Genomic DNA, 20,027 nt, shown 5'->3' with positions numbered 1-20,027 from the left:
TTTGAGAGGGTCAATTATTTACTTTAATTTTTATTAAAATTAAAACAGCTGCAATACTGATATTCCACATCACCAGAGCCATTTACTGTTTCTGTCTCACCCAGTGGAAATGAATATGTCCTCAAAGGTTGTCACCTAGATTCTCTTCGGGTAATTTTGATGGCAAATATCCTCCAACCACTCTCTGAATAACTGAATATTCAGCATCTGTTTAATATTCACCATCAGCAGTTGGCATCTCTTGCAGCAGCCGTCAGCGTTGGACAGCATCTGCTGGGCAGCTTACAATAGGACGTAAAACACTTTTGTGGTAACGTCATTCATTCAAACGTTTAGAAAGCGTCCCCTTGAAGAGGTGAAACATTTGAAACAGAAAAATGTAGGAGTTTTATTCTGGAATCTGGAATCCTGCAATCAAGGTTCAACATTGGAATCTTAACTGCGGATCTGAATGTAGTGTACAGGATTTTGAATCTGTACTATCTGTGTACTATCAGTGAAAACACAAACCTAAAACTCTGCTTGTCTGCTAACATGATCCTGAAGCATCAAAACCAGTCTATGTTTTTTGTTTTTTTTAGGAAGTTCTTAGAATGCTTTCTCCTTTCTAACTATTGGGTGAACAGAGATCATGCATCTAGTTCAGTGGTGCCCAAACCCCAACCCAGGGGCCATTTGTGGCCCTCGGGGACCCGCAATTTGGCCTGTGAGGAGCCCCCAGTCCTAAATGAGCCTCTGGCCCTCTGGAGACTTGCTGGAGCCAGTGCTGGCCCGATGCAACTACTCTTAGAGTGAGTGTTTGCTGTTTGCTTGAGTTTCAGGCCAAGGGCCTGTGAAGCATCTGTGAAGCAGCAGTGGCAGCAAAGGAAAGGCTGGCCTTGCTTTGCACATAGGTCTTTTATAGGCCTTGAGCTAGCGCGAGACCTTCATTCATTCAAGTTCCATCTCTAACATACTTGTTTATGTCAATTCATGTAAATTTATTAAATTTTAAATGTTAATTAATTCTTTTTTTTCCTGGCCCCCAACACAGCGTCAGAGAGACAATGTGGCCCTCCTGCCAAAAAAAGTTTGGACACCCCTGATTTTCTAGTTTGTGGTTTTTTTTAACATGCCTCATGGGTACCACCAGAGGGCAGCATCTAGATAAGGTTTAGTCCACTTTCCAGGTAAGTCAAACCTTCCCCCCACACACTCATATACACACAAGCCATAGGGCTTACCTTGGTTGAGATAGGTGAGGGTTTCCTCATGCTGCTTGACAGCTGGGGAGGTGACGGCACACAGCACATACTGGAAAGAAGGACAAGGCTGTTCAGCAGGGGTTGAGATGCTGTTTGGTTCCTCCTGTTTCAGGAATGGCAATGTCAGAGGTTCCCTGCAGGATGCAAGAGAGAGTAGAAGTGAATAAAGCATGGTGTGTGGTTATCAGAGATTCAGGTTGTTTTCACATGTGACACTTGTATAATTTTCATCTTAGAAAATTCCTTCATGGCTAGCAGCAGTTTGTGAAGGAATTAGTATGCAACACACACATGTGAACAAACAAGTGACCGCATACATGCATATTTTGCTATACCCGTAAGTGGATGTAGATTCTTGTATGCTGCAGTCATGTTTCAGTTTCCTTCTGTGTCTGGTTCTGGCCACAACAGTTTCAGAAGGATATTGACAAACTGCAGTGGGTCCAGAGGAGGGTGTCTAGGATGGTGAGGAGGCTAGCGACCCTGACCTAGGAAGCAGGTCAAAAGTGTTTGGCATGTTTAATTTGGAGAAGCGATGACCAAGAGCGGAATATGATAACTGGCTGGAATGTGGAAGATGGCGTGGATTTGTTTGGAGTTGCTCTGAAGGGCAGAACCAGGACAAATGGGTTTAAATTACAACAAAGAAGGTTCTGATTAAATGTTAGGAAGAACTTCCTGATGTTGTGAACTGTTTGGCAGTGGAACAGCCTGCCTTGAAGGTGGTAGACTCTCCATCATTGGAGGTCTGAATAGTCACCTATTGGGGATGTTGCAGCTGTGGGCAGCTTGTATTATTAGGGGGTTGGATATGATGATCATATAAGTCCCTTTTGTTACATCTGGCTGCCTGTCTACATGCACATTGCATGTTAATTCCTCCATGCACACATTTTTCCATAGAACAATATAGTAAAGTGGGCAGTGATCCTTTTTGCCTTTTCTGTGTGCACGGGCTGGAGCAGACATTCTGTGTTAAAGCCCCTGTCTTTTGCTTTTTCTTCTATATTGACGTCATCCGTAATCACCTTGCAAGTCCACAGAAGTTACTAGACTGCTAAATGTATTCTTAGCCTGCCTGCTAATATGTCCCTGTGTTAGTCATTAGTGATACACAAGCAGCCTTGAAGAAGGAAAAGAAAAAGACAGTTCCCTCCCTGTCTACCATAACCCTCTTGCTGGTTGTCCGGGAGATAATTTTGAGTGAAGACTATGTACTATGTACAAGCCTGATTCACAAGCCACGCATTATTATTTTTTTTAGGCTGCCAGGCATTCATTCTGCCACTTCACAAACTGCCCACATCATTGGTTCCTGGGTGACCTTGGCCATCTCACTTTCTGTTAGTTTCAAGAACTTCACAGAAGCATTTTAGACTGCCTGGATGTTGCAACTCTTAACTCTAGGCTCTCAGTGCTTAAATGGAGCTATTTCACAGGAGTGCTTTGGCATAAGGCTGCAGATCTGGACATTAACAAACTTTGATTGTTTTGCTCGTGGCTTGAACGGAGGACTCAGCATAGTTCTCTGACTGGAAAAATGAAACAGTTTCCTGTTTATGTATATTTTATATTATTGGTTACATCGTCAGTGTTGATGCTGGTAGGATGATCTTCAGTACGCTTCAAGGAAAGCTTTGCAACCTATGAGTGTTCTCTGTCCTCTCTGTTGGCACTGTAGACAGAGCATCAATGCATGCAAAACAGCCGCCAGCATAAATGGCTGGCAACTGTTTGTGTGCACCACCGAAGCACTCAGCTACCACTAAATGAGATACATTGGCAGTGGGGACGGGGAGAAGGTAATAGGGTGTGTTGGGGGACAAGCCGGAGACATGATGGGGAGGAAGGGGTGGATTCAATGGCATTTGCACATGCTGGATCTTATCCCCCATATTTCTGCCCGCCCTGGCTCACTTCAGACTTGCACCAACTCTATCGCTGGCATAGTTCTGAGGAGACCCATAGGCCATCAGGGGACCTATGCAGAGGTAAGGGAAAAATATTTTCCTTTACCTCTCAGGTAGGGGCCTCCTGATCCCCCCCACATACACACCCACTCTAGCATGCAACACATGACTCCATGGTGCAGCTGCATGATTCAGCATGGCAGGAGACAGGATTGAGCCGTAGTCCTGGGAGTTTGCAGAATGAGGAAGAAAGAGAGTGTGTGTGTGTTCCAGGCATGAGAAGGGGCATGGCTGAAGTCAGAGACAGGGAAGGAGACAAAGACAGCCAAGAGCAGTGAGTGCAGGGAAGGAAGTCAGGAGTGCTTGTCAGAGATGAAGACCTTTCAAGCAACTGTTCTGGAGAAGGGCAGTGATGGATACTGTAGAAATCTTATAGGTGGAGAAACAAAGAGCCAGGAGCCAAGAAGGCAAACAAAGGGAAACCTATCCAGAATCTCAGCGCCCAATCCTATCCAACTTCCCAGCACTGGTGTAACTGTGCCAATGGGGCGTGTGCTGCAACCTGTGGTGGGGGAGCAGTTGTGGAGGCCTCCTCCAGGTAAGGGAACATTTTTTCCCTTGCCTTGGGGCTGCATTGTGGCTGCATCAGTGGCTGGAAAGTTGGATAGGATTGGGCCCTCAATCTCCTGAGTCAACATAGCGTCCCATCACAGGTGGATCTGACAATTGCTGGATGCTGAAGACCAGGGGTGCTCAATAGGTGGATCGCGATCTACCGGTAGATCGCGAGGCAAAATGAGTAGATCGCGGAGTGCCAACCCCCCCCTTCAGGTGCCTCTGGGAGGAAACGCCGGGAGTAAGGCCCATTGTACTCAATGGGGCTTACTCCCAGGTAAGTGTGGCTAGGATTGCAGCCTCACAGCCTAATCCTAGGCATGTCTACTCAGGAGTAAGTCGTTATACTCAGTGGGGCTCAAGGTACACCAACATACATTGTACACATAAATGTTATGTTATGATGGCGCGAACATTGTAAAAAAAACTCTGGTAGATCTCTGGGCCTTGCTGGGTTTCAAAGTAGCTCTCGAGCCAAAAAAGTGTGAGCACCCCTGCTGAAGACTAATCTTCCATCCTTTTAATGATATAATTTACTTCCAAAAGATGACTGTGGTGATGGCTACTAGCTCAGATGGCTTTTTAAAAAGAGAGAGATAGAGGATGTTTATCAGTGGCTATTAGACATGACAGCTCAATAGAACCTCCATATGCAGAGAAGCATACCTGCAAATACCACCTGCTGGGTGACAAACAAGGCAAGTCCATTACCTTCATGGTCTGCTTGTGAGCTTCTCAGAGGCATCCAGCCGGCAGCTGTGGGAAACCTTGGCTAGATGATCCCTTGGCTTGATCCAGCAAGGCAGTGGAGGAAGATCAGTACCCACCTGAACAACTATTCTAGGCATTCTGTCCCAAACCGTTCTAGGCTCCGGTCTGAACTTTTCCAACTCTCAGAACTCTGCTGGTGGTGTGGTGTAGGAAGGGGTAGGGCAGATAAAAGAAGGCCTCTCACCTTATAAGATTGCTCCCAGAGCAAGGATACATTTCCCCTGGACTTGGCCAGTAATGATCAGGTTGGCTGTGCCAGAAAAGCATGATTGGAGGATCCCAGGAAGTTGTACGGGAAGAGTGCCAGAAGCAGCGCGTGCACACACAAATAAATCTCCACTCTCAAGCTGGCTGTTACTGTACGCTGGAGTGCAAGGGCCATCCCTTTTCTTTTATGCACCTGCGGACCAGGTGGGAGTGTGCAAGGGGAGATGTCTTCCGATTGGCCAGAGGCAAAATGCCTTGGACAGCAGTTTTTTTAACAAGTTTTTCTCTCCCCCAGATGATGAGAGGTTGGAGACTATTATTGCCACCTGCCTTTGTTTGAATACCAAAGAACCTGGATGCTCCTCTTTACTGGCTAACTCATAATTTTATTTTTAAAGAAGACATTGGTGGAGGTCTTAAAGGAGAGAGCAGCAAACAGGTATACATAGCAAGTAAGACCCACCCCAGGTAGATGGACCCTCCCCAAGGCAAAATTGCTGGTTTAGCCCAGATGGTTGGGTGAATTGTCTATAGATTCTGAACAATCTGTATTCTTTTTTCTTTTAAAGAAAAGAGGTATAGTTCTTTTAAATGTGTAACTATTAGTGAAATCATACACAGACTGAAATAGGATACAACAAAAACAAGCACTTGTAAACAGTTGTAAATGTTCCTCTAATCAGTAAGACTAGACTAATAGTAAGACTTAGATCTTAGTAAGACTAAGATCTTACTAAGTATCTTAGTAAGACTAAGATCTTACTCTAATCAGTAAGACTAAAATCTTACTGGTTCCGCGAAAACCACTTGCAAAATAAATTGTGACATTAATTTTCAATTTGCTGCTTGCTGGAGCAAACTGCATGCCAGAATAAAAGGTGGGGTTTAGATTCCCTTCCTGACAAACTATTCTACATTTTCAGGTGTAGATCAATGAAAGAAATGAGGCCACATTAAGGGTCTAGAGTGCAAGAGAGCCCTGCAGTAGTTACTCTCTTGCACTCAATGAACATATGGAGGCAGAGGAGGAGCATGCTGGCTAGTCACACCTCTTATGCTGCTACATGTGCTGGTCACATCCCCCCAAGTGTCCATGTGTTCAGCACTTACCTGCAGAAGCAATGCTGAGTGCAGGGAGAGTTCCTCTGTGAGATCTAGGATGCTGGACAGCCCGTGTTCCAAATCAGGTGAAGGAACCCTCCGCACTTTCAGTGCAACTCTTTGCACACAAAAGTGGGTGTCCAGGGGATGTGGCCCGCAGGCATGCGAATACGGGATATGTGGTTATCAGCATACCCCCATTTAAGATTGCCAACCTTCAAGGATTAGCTTGGAGTCTCCACGAGTCAGCATCCATCTCCAAGGAACTACTGAAAGCAATCCTGAAGATGTTCATAGGGCCCCCATGAAATGGACCTCCAGGAACAGAGTCCGTCAATGTTGTAAGTCAATTCCCAGTCCTCCCTTCCATGCATTCAGCGAAGGCTAACTTCTTAGAGCGGAAAGGGCAATCTACAGTACAGAAGTATTGCGTATTGTTTGCTGCAATGCCAGTGAAAGCTTTTTGCCTCTCAAAGTATGCACACAAGTATAGGGCATAATTTCTCAGGGTTCTGTACAAATTTGAAACAGGGGCCCCTTCCGCATCAACTTATCCTTTCATTTTGCATAGCAGTATAATACACAGGCTTGCATCCCTGCAAAAGTAAAACATATCACTGTGATGCAGGTAGTATATACTTTTATTGAAAGCCTTTCATTTGCCAATGACACATCTCTTCCTGGCCAGCAGAACTCCCTTTCTCCACCAAATTTTTTCAAAATGTGAGGGTGAACAAATTGCTGACTCAGGGTGGGCAATACCCACCCTGGCCCCCCTTTAGCTATGGCACTGGTTGTTGGACTCCCCTCACCCCACAGATACAGAAAATTGTGGATAATCAAATCTGCGATCTTTGGCCCCTAAGGCCCTCCAAAGGGAACCAGAGCACATCTGGACAGCTTTCTGAAGCCCACAGAGGCTGCTCACATCTGCCCATGGCCTCTGCAGGCTTCAGAATGGTGTTTTTGATTTTAAAAAAAATGCTACTTCTGGTTTCCCAGGGGAAACCGGGTGTGATGTTTTTATGTCGTACAAGGAAGGTGGGGCCAAGTCTGGGAGGGGAGACCTGTGTTGAGCCAGATCCGCAGATACACAATCCGCCGATATAGAGCCCCCATCTGTATAGTAAATATATGAGTGACCATTGCCCTTTTCCTAGACAGATGTCCTTAGATGTCCCTGGGATCTAGTGTCAGTTTTTCTATGCACTCTGGAGCCTAGAGACCAAACATGTACTCTCCTATGTACTGTAAATCAGATTGGCAGCAACACAGGCTTGCATGTTCCCTGGGATCTTTCGTACCTGATGGTTAGGATGGTTATGTCCCTCTGCTCTTGCTGCTACAACCTGGTTAGCTTGTCCTGCCTGTGCACAGGAAGTGCCAGCAGGAATTCTGGGACTTAAAAGAGTGTCTCATGGGAAGTGGTATTCTCCTTTCTGTCTCTTAAATGACAAGTCCTAGAGTACCCTTTGCAAGCACGCTTTATCCTCTTTGTCCAGAAGACAGCCCGGGCTGGCAGCTCACTGTTCCAAATGTTGCTTTTTGTCCTCTATGAGCCCAATCCTATGGGCTCTACGCTCATATCACCAGCTCTGGGTGTCGCAAACATGCTGTAAAGCACATTTGTGGCACTCTCCGAGGAAGCAGCGCTGGTGGCGAGATCTGCACCGCCCCAGCAGTGCCGCAGAGGAAGCCCCAGCTGCCAGTGGAGCGAATATAAGCACCAGGTGTGTATGGGAAGGGTGGTGGAAGGGGGAGGCATGCCAGGTTTGGAGGAGGGACCGGCCTGAGGGAATCCTATGCGAGTAGCCCCATTGTGGGGGCTGGGGCTTTGCTCGGGGTAAGGGGATGAATGTCCCTTTCCCCCAAGGAGATCTCCAGTGGTCCACCTGGCCCTGCAGGATACAGTAGTGGCCATTTAGACTATAAGGAGGATAGCTTTCCCTGATGCCTCCATTGAATGCCAGAGCTTTTTTACAAAACAGGTGACCGCTTGTGAACTGTTTTTGTTGGAAAGTGGTACGTTCTTCATAATATGAATAGGGCTGAGTACTTCTAAGCATGAGCAGAGTGCCTTTCTTTCTCCACTCAGTGAACACAGCCAGCTTTTTTGCACAGCTGGGAGAAGCAGGAAGGTCAGATGGTGTGTTGCTTTCTTCTCAGCAAAAAATGTAATGAAAGAGTTAACATTTAACCAATTACCATTCAATCAGTTTAAAAACAAATCACACACACACACACACACACACACACACACACACACACACACACACACACACACACACACACACGTTACCAACATTCTGTCATACAGTACTTTTCTAGTGTAACCAAAAAACAGACTCCAGGTAGTGTGGGTATATGTAAACTGGAGCAGGCTCAGTTCTCAATGGCTGACACCATTATGGGCAGTGAGCATATTTAACCCCTGATCTATGTGGTGTCCTTGAGTGCTCCCATTAGTTTCTTCCACTAATACCCTGCTAACTAATGGTGCTTCTGTTATAATTTGCAGGGGGGAAGGAACAACTGTCCCTCTTCACCTCTGCATGGCATCATTCCCAGTGGCTATTTGCTAGTATTTCTTTTGCATCTTTTTTAGATTATGAGCCCATTGGGGACTGGGAATCATTTATTCATTTTACTGCATGAACTGCTTTGTGAACTGTTGTTGTGTTTGATGATTATTATTATAGATTCATACTTCACTAATACAGCCGATTAGGGACCCAATCCTATCCAATTTTACAGCACCAGTGCAGCCACAATGCAGCCCTGAGGTAAGGGAACAAATGTTCCCATACTGTGAGGAGTCCTCTGTGATTGCCTCCCCACCACACAATGCAGTGCACACCCCATTGGCACAGCTGCATCGGCACTGGGAAATTGGATAGGATTGGGCCCTTAGTTACAGACCACCACCATAAAGCGACTATCACCTTAAAGTGAGTCAGAGTCTTTTTTTACTTGCCACTGCATGTAAAAGCCTAAACACATATTTACAGCATCATTTATTAAATGCCTAAAAAAACAATGCAAAAGAAAAAATAATATAGTGCTGCAGTACATGAGCATAGGTAACAACATGGCACTGCTTGACTTGCTTGATTAAGCTTGGAATCAGTCAATATGCTCATCATTGCTGAAAACCACCTTAAGAATAAGGCAACGCTGAAAATAATAAACATTAATATAATTGAAAAAGTGCTGTATTAGTGAAGCACTCTAAAGTGCCGCACCTTGAAAGCAAGGTACGCCTGTACTTGTGTGTGGTTAAGGGCCGATTCCTATCCAAATTTCCAGCTCCGGTGCAACTGCAACGCATCCCCGAGGTAAGGGAACAAGTGTTCCCTTGAGAAGGCCTCTGTGACTGCCTCCCAACCACAGGATGCCCCACTGACATGGCTGCACTGACACTGGAAAATTGGATAGGATAGGACCCTAAGTGGCTATATGTGAGTGGCTAAAACTAAGACTAAAGTGTAGCAGTTTGGTGCAACATTGTCTGGAAAGCAAGACTTGTCCCCCACCCTGCCAACAGATGCTCTCGATTTTGTGGGCAGGGATCCCCTATTGGTGTTGCAATTCTTTCATTAGTCCTTACTATATACATAACCCAATCCTATCCTTCCCCCTGCTCCTGCTGGTGGAACCACACCAAAAACAGGTATGCTGTATCCAGTGGGAAGGGCAGACTGGGAGGCTTCAGCAGGGAAAGCGGATTTAAATCCCCTTACCCCTGTGTAAGCCTGTCTCTCTGCAATGGGTCTCCTCAGACCTGAGCTAGCAATTTTGCTCATTCCAGTCTGAGGAGAGAAAGGGGGTGAGGAAGCTGCTGGTGGAGGGAATAGGATACCCCATACATCACCGCCCGTGTCCTTCTGTCCTTCCCCATCCCTGCCATCTTACACACTGTGTCCTTTTAGGTCCATTGACACAGGTGGGAAGGCTCTGACCTTCCTCACAATCTCTGGCAGCACACTACCTGGCATGCTACCAGAGTGTGCTTTATGACTCTTGCGGCAGTCACCGCTCACGGAATGAACATTCCACTGCCAGTGAGCCCCGACAGGATTGAGTCTCAACAGACACACCCATCATAATGGCAGGCATTATTATAGTCACAACAATAATGCTAAACATGTACATAGCATATATCAAGCATTCAAAGCACTTTGCATACATTTTGTCAGTACAACAGCCCTGAAAGGTAGGCCAGTGTTTTTATCTTAGCATTAGAGCAGGGGTGCCCAAACCCTGGCCCTGGGGCCACTTGCGGCCTCGAGGCTTTTCAATGCAGCCCTCAGAGAGTCCCCAGTCTCCAATGAACCTCTGGAGATTTGTTGGAGCCTGCTCTGGCCCAACACAACTGATCTCAGCGTGAGGGCGACTGTTTGACCTCACATCCTTGCGCTGTGGGATGAGGGCTCCCTCCACTGCTTGCTGTTTCACATCTGTGATGCAGTAGCGGCAGCAAACAAAACTCCAGCCTTGCTTTGTGCAAGGCCTTTTATAGGCCTTGAGCAATCGCAAGTCCTTCATTCATTCATATAAGTTCATCTTTAATATATTCATTTATGTAAACTTATGTAAATTTATTCAAATTTTAAATGTAAATTAATTCTTTTTTTCCCCTGGCCCCTGACACAGTGTCAGAGAGCTGATGTGGCCCTCCTGCCAAAAACTTTGGACACCCCTGCATTAGAGGTAGAGGATCTGGGACTGAGAGAATAGTGGTTTGTACTTCTTATTACCCACACCCTACTGTATGTATGTCTACATGCAAATATTCTTCCTTGTTTACCTCTGCCTCAATTTCCCTCCTCTTTCTCTGTTACCTGGTATCTCCCTTGTTTTGATAGCTAGATTGTGAATCCCTTGAGGCAGGGATCCATTTTCTCATCTTTAATAAAGATCCACCTACATGAATATATAAGAAATAGTGCGTTTCTGGCAGAGGGAAGATTCGAATGAGGAAATCTTACCCTCTAATTCAGGGCTGTTAAACATAAGGCCCGTGGGCCAAATGTGGCCCCTGGAAGTAATTTATCCACCCCTCATTACAACTGGGTTCTCCGAGTGTGATAATTGGTCTCATACCTTGAAAATATGAGCAAGATTTTAATGTTTTCTGTCATTTGCAGCTAATGAGCTTCTATGTGAGAACAAAGTGCTTCTTTTTGGTCATCATCTGCTTAATGATGTCACTTTCTGCTTAACAAGCTCACTTCTGACCCTCAGCAGGTATCATGAATTCTAACTTTGGCCCACTGTATGAAACGAGTTTGACACCCCTGCTCTAGTCCCTTGCGCTACATCAATTCACTCTGAACTCCTTAACTTTTCTGATTCTGCCTCTTGTCCTAATGGGAACTGACCAAACAATGGGTTAATTTTAGAGGCAGTGGTAAGTTAATGACTGTTGCATAGTAAACACACAGTCCCTTAGAGTGTGTAGGAGGTCAGAGTCTGACGCAATTAGGCCAGATGAATTATTTCTGCCGTTCCGCAAGGGTGCTGGAAACATTTCCATATTATGGAAAAGTGCTATAAATGTATCATTAGATAAAGCCCCACAGTCAGATAATTGCCACTGGAACACAAAGGTGGGAGGGAGAGAATTGTTGCCTCTTTCCCAATGGCCAGATGATTCTTGATTGTGCTGCGCTTTGGCAACGTCACTACCAGCATCATCAAAGCAAACGCCCATCTGTGATGGGGTCCAGGGAAATTAACAGCCCTACTTCCTACAGCAGGCCTGCAGGAGACAGTGGGAGGTGGCACACATTCTTTGTATGCATAAGGTCTCAGGTTCAAGTTCTTACATCTCCAATGAAAGAGTTTCCTGTAACAGGCCTGGGAAAGACCCCCTGCCTGAGACCTCAGGGGAGCTGCTGTCAGTCGGAGGAGACAATGCTGGACTGCCTGGACCAGTGATCTGACTCCGGCAAAAGCACTTTCATGTCTTCCATGCAACATTGATCTTATTGCATCCCACTTTTCTTCCAACTCTACAAGATGTTTCCAAGAGGGCACCCACCCAGGCACTGACCAGATCTAGACCTATTGAGCTACAGCAAGGTGGACGCATCATGTGTTTTCAAAGCATGCTGTGGGACCCTGTGAGCATGAGATCTACCAGGCCAAATGCAGCCCACCCACCAGGCATGTAAAGCAGCCTGGCAGGGATTTGATAACCCTCCTCCCCTTTTTGCAGTTTGTGGAAGTCATTGCAACAACTCAATCTCCACCCAGGTTGGGGGGGGGGGTACAATACATGCTGTTGGGTTGCTTGATGACTCCCAAACTACTTAAAATATTGATGTGAAGGAAAGGAAGTGTTCTTCAACTCTTTTTCCTGCCAGCATTATCATTTACACCTATGAAGCTGCCATCTACTGGGTCAGAGCACTACTTCTAACCCAGCATAGCCTACACTGGCTGGGAGCAGATTGTCACAGTTTCTGATAGGAGTCTTTTTCTCAGCCCTACCTGGGGATGCCAGGAGTTGAACTCAGGTCCTCCTGCATATTCTGCCACTGAGCTTCTGCCCCTTCCTGGAAAGTCCATAGAGCTACTGAGAGAACGTGACATGCCCAAGGCTACACACTGTGTTCATGTCCAAAATGAGATTTGAATTCAAGTGTATCCCACACTGCCTAAATTCAGCTGTAGACTCCTAAAGCATTGGGCTGAATGAGCAGCCAAGCTTTATTTGCTCAGTAATCTATGAGAGCTGAGATGAAATTTAGGACCAATTCAACATTAGGGGGGGGGGGGAATTCAATTTTAAATTAATTTTGAAAAGTTTCACATTTGGATTTTCTATCTTGACTTTGAGGGATACTTTTTCAGAGAGCCAAATCCTTGCTGTTGAATTTGAAGGCAATGATAGTATACAATATAAGAATTTGCAGATGTCAATCCTTTTGCACCTTTTATCCCTCACCCCCACCCCACAACACTGCTAAATCCCAAAGCTGGGAATATTTAGTAAAATGCAAACTAAGATAATCCAAATTAAGTTTGTTGTTTTTTTTAGTTAGGAAAATTTTGCTGAAAAAAATTTTTCCTTCCAAAATTCATTGAACCTTATCACATTCCAAAACAAAGGGAATTCCACTTTTTCTTCTTCTTGTGTGGAATTGATCACAGTGAAATGTAGTGACTGTTCGCTAACACTGGGCATGTAATGAGATCCTCTGCCCTAACCCAAATTCTGTTCGAGTTTTGTCTCTTCTGGAACCAATTCTTTGCAATCAAGAGAAGTGATGCAAATAAGGTGTGTTGCTTTGGCCTTTGATACAGAACCTTACAATGACAGAGACTCATTCCGTGGACCCAGAAGAGAGTGTTACGGGTAGCTGATGGAGTGCAAATCAGTTCTACAGCTTTTTCCCCCCACGCATTCACTCTGACTAAGAAGGTTCAGCAAAGGCCAAGGGGATAGGAGAGCTTTGGTGGAACATGACTCATATATGCTGCCATACAGAGCTCTGGAAGCATACAACTTTCCTCTTATTGCATTTGGGCAAAATGAATGTTTTTCTGCTTCAATTGCCACCTGAACAGAAAGGGTGGCCTTGCCTCAGATAATTCTGTGCATATAGAATTTATTCTGCTGGAGATTTTGGATGTACCACCTTTGTTTTTTGTTAAGAACTCAAGTTTCCTGGTCTCATTGTAACAGAACCATACACTGGGAACTATGCAGATGGCTTCTACAGACAGCTTTCATGCTTAGGGAGACTTTTGCTCCTCTGCTGGCCTCTAACCCAAACATTGCCCTTTCTTTTTCTGCTGCTTCTGAACTGTCCCTTGGTAAAACATCCCTTGCCAAGTTTAGTGACTAGATTTGGACTAAAGTATGCAAATTCAGCAGGCCTCTCCAAGAGAAGCAGATTTTCATACATTCCATTGATTTGTATCAGAGGCTTTGGGAGCTGTGTTGGTCCTGCAGAATAAAATGGAGAGACTTTCTGTGCCTTTTACACAGAAAAAGGTTTCTCAAGATTACCAGTTGAGTCATCTTACCGGTTGAGATTTGTAATCTCAACATCTTGTCCTTGCCTGCATCTTAGCAGTGAAGTGAAAATGTTGACAATGGTGGCAAAGAGATGCAAAGTGGTGAGGAGAGAACCTGAATTCAGGACCCCACTCATGGTCCCAGGACTGGATTGGGAACTGTGCACGCACTGCTGAACAAATGACCAGTATTGACATCTTTAGAAACGCAAGGAGGTGTATAAGGGTCAAACTTTCATCATGGATTGTGTTCACTAAGAACAGCCTTGCAGGATCAGGCATCCAAGCAGCACATGAAGGCAACAGCCTGATCTTTGTCTCCCAGACCTGGTGTTCAGACATATTCTGCAAGGAAACATAGAAGTTTCATTGAACTATTGTGGCTTATAACTAGATCAAGATTATGTTGGCTAATGGATAAATTATGGGGCCCAGATCAGCATAGGAATCTTGACCCTAATCCCAGATGTCTTTATGCTCCTTGACATGCTTTCTCAGTTGTATCTTTTTACTTACCTTCTTCCCAAGAATGAGTACAAAGGAAGGGGGAGAAAGGAAACAACCCTCATACGGAATGTTCTATGAACATAAAATCTGGGTTTACAGCAAACATTTTTTAAAAGTAGCTTTGTTGTGAAAACGGGCTGCGGGGCAGGAAAGAGCCCTTAGCAGAAGGAATTGTAGCTTGAGTATCCACAGTAGTTGAAGGCAAGCAGCAAATATCTCCCAAAAAGCTAACTGGAGAAGGGGACAGGGTAAAAACAGACTAGATCATTAATCACAAGTGCCTTTCAAGATCTGAGCGGCCATCTAGTCTGGCATTGTATCTCTAACAATGGCAGACCCAGATGCTTCTGGGAAGTTCATTGCACAATGGAAAACTATCCTGATTACCAGGTTCTGGGGACAGGTTTACTGCTTTTAAACATGAAGGTTCCATCTTTAGATTTCATGGGTAATCGATGTTCATGACCAACCCTCTGTGCATTTGTCTAATCCTTTTCCTTAAAAAAAACACCACCACAATATTTGAAACCTATGTATACATTGCCGCAATTTGTAGCAAATGGATTGCAATAGTTAATGTGTGGTGCAAGAATGGCAACTTTCCTCCTCTGCTTGCAGTGTGCTACTAGCAAAAAGCTCCTGAATTCACCATATGCAGCAGGAAAGCCGAGGATAAACCTGTGTGTGCTGCCCAGGCCCCAGTCTGTCCGGAGATAAAGGGGTTCATTTCTACATGCTACCTTCTCCATCTCCCCCCCCCCCATCAGTCTCTGCCTTAGGAGTTAGCCTCTTATCATTTATCCAGGCGGAGAGATCTTGTTAAGATCTTGATCAGTGCCTCCTTTTCCTCAGGGAGTTGTGGGCCATCTCCCATCTGGTGAAGTTTATCTGCAAACAAGTAAGCCAGGGATGTCTGGCATACATGGCCTCCCCCCTCCTCACCCATGTTTCTCTTGTTTACACTGTATACATCCCAGAGGCTCTCACGCTGTCCTAGAAACCTGGCACGTGTTTGATGTCAAAACATATGGAGATCAAAGGCCTGGAGATGCGGGAGGGGAGGAGGAAGAGAGTGAGGAGGAAGAGAGTTCATAGCCAAAGTTCTGCTGCTTGGTTTCCATTTGTAGCTCTGGGGGAGAGAAACAGATAGAATGGGGCTTTGATTTGACAGGGTTCACACGCAAAGGCTGTGTGCAGTACCTGGACTCAGCTCTGGATCTCAGGATCTGAGCTCACATTTTTGGAGTGTAGTCTTTTCTCAGGGTCTCCAGGAAGCGTAAAACCTCAGGGTGAGAGACCAAAATCAATATAACTAAGGGGCTATCGTTCAGCTTGGCTGGAGAGCTTTTTGGCTTCACCTCATGTCTATCAGGCTCCAGCTCTAAGCTGTCAGATTTATTTCCCAGGCTCCTCTCTCTGAAGCACCCAGTGCAGCCAAGCTCTGTTACCCTGCTCTGCCTGGTGATATTGGCAAGTCAACCATGCTTCTCTGCTACCCTGCCAAGCTCCACCTCCTTTTACCAGTACTACCCCTTAGCCTCCAGGCTCCAACACCTCCACTCCATCTCCAGGGTCTGAGCCTCTGAAGACCTGGCATCCCTTCCTGGAACAAGAATGCCGCTTGAGCATGTTAGAGTGCTCTTCATCCTCACTCTCTAAGTTCACCAGACTTGCCTCCCCCTCCTCCTTCTCACATATATGTGAGCTTATTAGCATGATTTTTAAAAAGGGATTAGACTCATTAATGGTCGATAAATCTATCAACAACTATTAGTCATAATATCTAAGGGCACTCACCCTCCAGCAGTACCCCTCTGAGTACCAAATAATGGAGACAAAACAATGGCTCTGCTTGTGAGCTTCCAGGGGTATCAAATGTCCACTGCTAGAGACAGAATGCTGGAATGGAGGGAGGAAGGTCTTGTCCAGCAAAGCAATTCTTGTGTTATCTGGTATGAGCTTGTGGGTTGCACAGGTGACTTGCAGGAACTATCACTTTCATACTAGAAGTTAAGCACTGAGACCCAGGGGTGATATTTCTGTAACTGTGCACATTGGATTATTGTAATATGGGATGGAGTTGGAATTTCTGGGGTTCAATAATTGACCCCACACTTGTTTACAACTTCAGTTCCTCCAGACAGTGAGAGGAATTTAGTGGGCAGAGCAAAGAGATATAGAAACCATTAGGTGTGCCATGTTTTTGTTTTGTTTTTTATTTCTGAAAAGGTTTTTAACCAGTGGATGATGAGCAGAAATTCATCAGGTGCCATTTGTCCCCCTTGAAGATGCAGAGATCAAGAAAACTGCCCCTGTTGAATGTCTTAGGGTTCTGCTCCCTGCTCATTGAAGGAGCCAGACAAATAACTGTATATCCACTATATATCCACTACCCACATCCACTACTCAGATACACCAGGGGTCTTCCTGGATACACCCAACGTTGCCTATCCAGTGATACAAGCAAAGTAGCTGTTGCAACAGAACATGCTGCCTGAAGTGCAAGATGCCCAGTGCTGGCCACCACAAGCTGTCCCCTTGCTTAAAGAAAGACTAGCAAACCCAGCTGGCCCCAGGGGCCTCTTGAGAAACTGGGTGGCTTCTTGGTCACCATTTCATTCCTTTGGGTGTGTGTAATGCAAGGTAAATACCAACTTTCAAAGTACTGTATGTACATTCCAATTTGGCACATGAATGATTGCTCATTCTCTCACACACTCCCACACATACTGAACATAAGAACAGCCCTGCTGATCAGGCCATAGGTCCATCTAGTCCAGCTTCCTGTATCTCACAGCGGCCCACCAAATGCCTCAGGGAGCACACAAGAGAACAAGAGACCTGCATCCTGGTGCCCTCCCTTGCACTGCTCTGAACCATCTTCATGGATAAAGCCTTAGACCCGGAAGATCCAGATTCAAATCCCCCTCAGCCATGAAGCTTCCTGGGTGACCTTGGGCCAGTCTCTTTCAGCCTTACCTACCTCACAGGGTTGTTGTGAGGACAAAAGGGGGGAAACCATGCAAACTGCTCTGAGCCCCCTGGAGTAATAAGTATAAACTGCAGTATAAACAAGCAAACAAACAAACAAATAAATGATCAACCGGGGAGGGGGCAGAGAAGACCAACCAGTTTGTTAACTTCTGGGTAAGATGTCAATATGTTGGGCTTAAAAGCCATAAACTTGACACAGTTCCCAGATTTTTTTAATAATAATAATAATAATAAATTTAATTATTAATAAACTGCCTTTGAAAACACCTGAAGCATGCACAGACATCATTGACTTGTGCCTGTTGTCTCTCCTCACCTACCCACCTCTTTCCTTTTCTTGATGTATTTTTAGTGTGTAAACTTGTGGGCAAGATCCTGCCATAGGATTAACAATGACAAGACCCTGTCCGCCCACTTACAATCAACATTGCCACATAAGGAAGGAGGAGAGACAACAGAGGCTGAGAGGCCTGGCAGCACCTGTTATCCTTTACCTGCGTAGCTAATGCATGCCTGCATTAGTACCCAGTGGCTGAGTTCAGGCCTGGCTCACCATGTCATACTATGAGTTGGTAGGTGGTTCCTCTATCGTGCCCCCATAAGGTCTTTTGAGTTGAGCCAGGTAGGCTAGGTGGGGGCAGAGCAACAGTGCAGCAATAGCTGGAGGGGGCCTCTTCCTTCACTCTCCCCAGGCTCCAGAATGTCTGAAATCCGATGTTGGCAGCCCTTGGTGGGAGAAAGGTGAGGCCAGAACTGCAGGTCTTGGGTGTGTGGCAGGTAATTCTTCTCCACTGCTGTTTTCTATAGACACATGGCCAAGTCTTCATATCTGTTTCCAGTAAACATTGCTACACACACAGTGCTAATAAAACACCAAAGTCCTGCCCTGTGTATTTGGGAGGAGAAAGGCATCTTACAGATAAACACATATATGGGAGAACGGTTGATTAAAAAAAAAATTAACACTTTACTGCCCTTTTTCCAGTGAAAATGAACAATTATCAAGGAGCACATCCAATTATGGTAAATTTAAAAAGGCAAGAGGTAACCTTCCATCCTAGCCCTATCACCTGAGAGCCTTTAACCAGAGATGCCAGGGACTGAAGCTAGAACTTCCTGCATGCCAAGAATGTGCTCTACTAGTAAGTCCCCAGTGGAGGTCGACATGTTCAGCAGCTGACCTAGGAGGAATTATTGTCTCCCCCCCCCCCAGCTGCAAAATGTCAATTGGATCTTGAGAATGAATGATGCAAAATCCAATCATTTCTGACATGCATCTGATGTCCAAAGCATTTGACAAAGTGACCCACAAAAGTTTTTATAAGAAGAAATGTGTTAACTTTTGGAATTCTGCAGGCCTCTTTGGGGTTCTCCCCCCCCCCGCCTCCTACAAAAATCCTACTAGGTGCAAATATGCTCTGCCCAGTATCTTGGCTCTAGCTGAAACACACCCTGAAGCGCTAAAGGAAGGAAGGAAAGCAACATCCGAAGTTCTCTGAAGAAGGCAAGGAATGCCTACATTGAGTCCGCAGTGGGTGGAAGAGTCAACCTTCAACTCCCTAATTATGCATTTGAAAAATAAGTGTGAGTACAGACAATTCTTTAATGACTATATGGCAAATCTATGGGTCAGTTGAACAAGACTTGACCAAGACATTTGACATGTGCATTTTAATCGAATTGCTACCTGCTCTGAGCCTTAAGGATGGGGTGATGAGTTGTTTCCATGAATTAAACAGCGAGCCCAGCCTCTTTCTTCCCTGCATGTGAAAACTTGACTCAACCATAGAGGAAAGAGGGAGGAAGGCACTTTTGTTAACTTTGGGCACTGAGTGATGCCTGCAATAGACCAGGAGTCAAAATGAGGGTGTGAGCTATTCAAGGAAACATCCAGCCACCAGAGCTCTCCAGGAATACCTCAATTTTTCTGGCTGCCAAAGGATCACAGTGTCCCCTGCAGTACAAGAAAGGAAGAGCAATAATAATACTTAATGTTGCTTTTATGCAGAAAGTACTTTCCATTCTTTAGGCCAGTTTTTCTCAAACTGTGGGTCGGGACCCACTAGGTGGGTCACAAGCCCCATTTCAGGTGGGTCCCCATTCATTTTGATATTTTATTTTTAATACATTAGACTTGATGCTCCCATGATATGTGACTGCATCTGGGGAAATGTTACTGACCTGTACTTTTAACAAGCTACTATGTGTATTCTTTTAAAAATGATAGTACACAGGACTTACTCCTGGGAAAATGTGGGTAGGACTGCAGCCTAGGACTGTTAAAAGTTTTTCCTGCTTGATGATGTCACTTCCGGTCCTGTCATCACTTCCAGTGGTTCCTGACAGATTCTCATTCTAAAATGGGGTGGAGCAGAAGAAGTGTGGAGGAGGTGGGTTAGAGCAGTGGAATAAGAGCCTGACATAAGAACAGCCCCACTGGATCAGGCCATAGGCCCATCTAGTCCAGCTTCCTGTAACTCACAGCGGCGCCACCAAATACCCCAGGGAGCACACCTGATAACAAGAGAGTGGACATATCACTAGATAAGGGCAGGCGAGGGCAGCCTTTGGTACCCTAACCCAGGCACCAGGAGGTCTTGGGCCAGCCCTGAATTGTGATATTGTTAAAGAGTTTTGATGTCAAGTTTAG

The 20,027-nt window shown here is 45.4% G+C and overlaps 1 protein-coding gene across 1 annotated transcript in view; it reads right to left on the bottom strand.

Moving 5' to 3' along the window:
* LOC136651457 (transcription factor CP2-like protein 1) overlaps window positions 1-4,807 on the bottom strand; it is a 29,627-nt gene extending 24,820 nt beyond the window's left edge. The window contains exons 1-2 of the mRNA XM_066627855.1: window positions 4,725-4,807; window positions 1,224-1,378 (exon numbers count right to left, since the gene is read on the bottom strand). Coding sequence (XP_066483952.1) covers window positions 1,224-1,378; window positions 4,725-4,807 — 238 coding nt within the window. The remainder of the gene's footprint in view (window positions 1-1,223; window positions 1,379-4,724) is intronic.
* Window positions 4,808-20,027: the final 15,220 nt, after the last annotated feature.

This window comes from Tiliqua scincoides, chromosome 5 (genome assembly GCF_035046505.1).
Source record: "Tiliqua scincoides isolate rTilSci1 chromosome 5, rTilSci1.hap2, whole genome shotgun sequence".
In the NCBI taxonomy this organism is placed as follows: domain Eukaryota; kingdom Metazoa; phylum Chordata; class Lepidosauria; order Squamata; family Scincidae; genus Tiliqua; species Tiliqua scincoides.
Note: the sequence above shows the minus strand (reverse complement) of the source record. Positions and strands in the feature narration are given on the sequence as shown.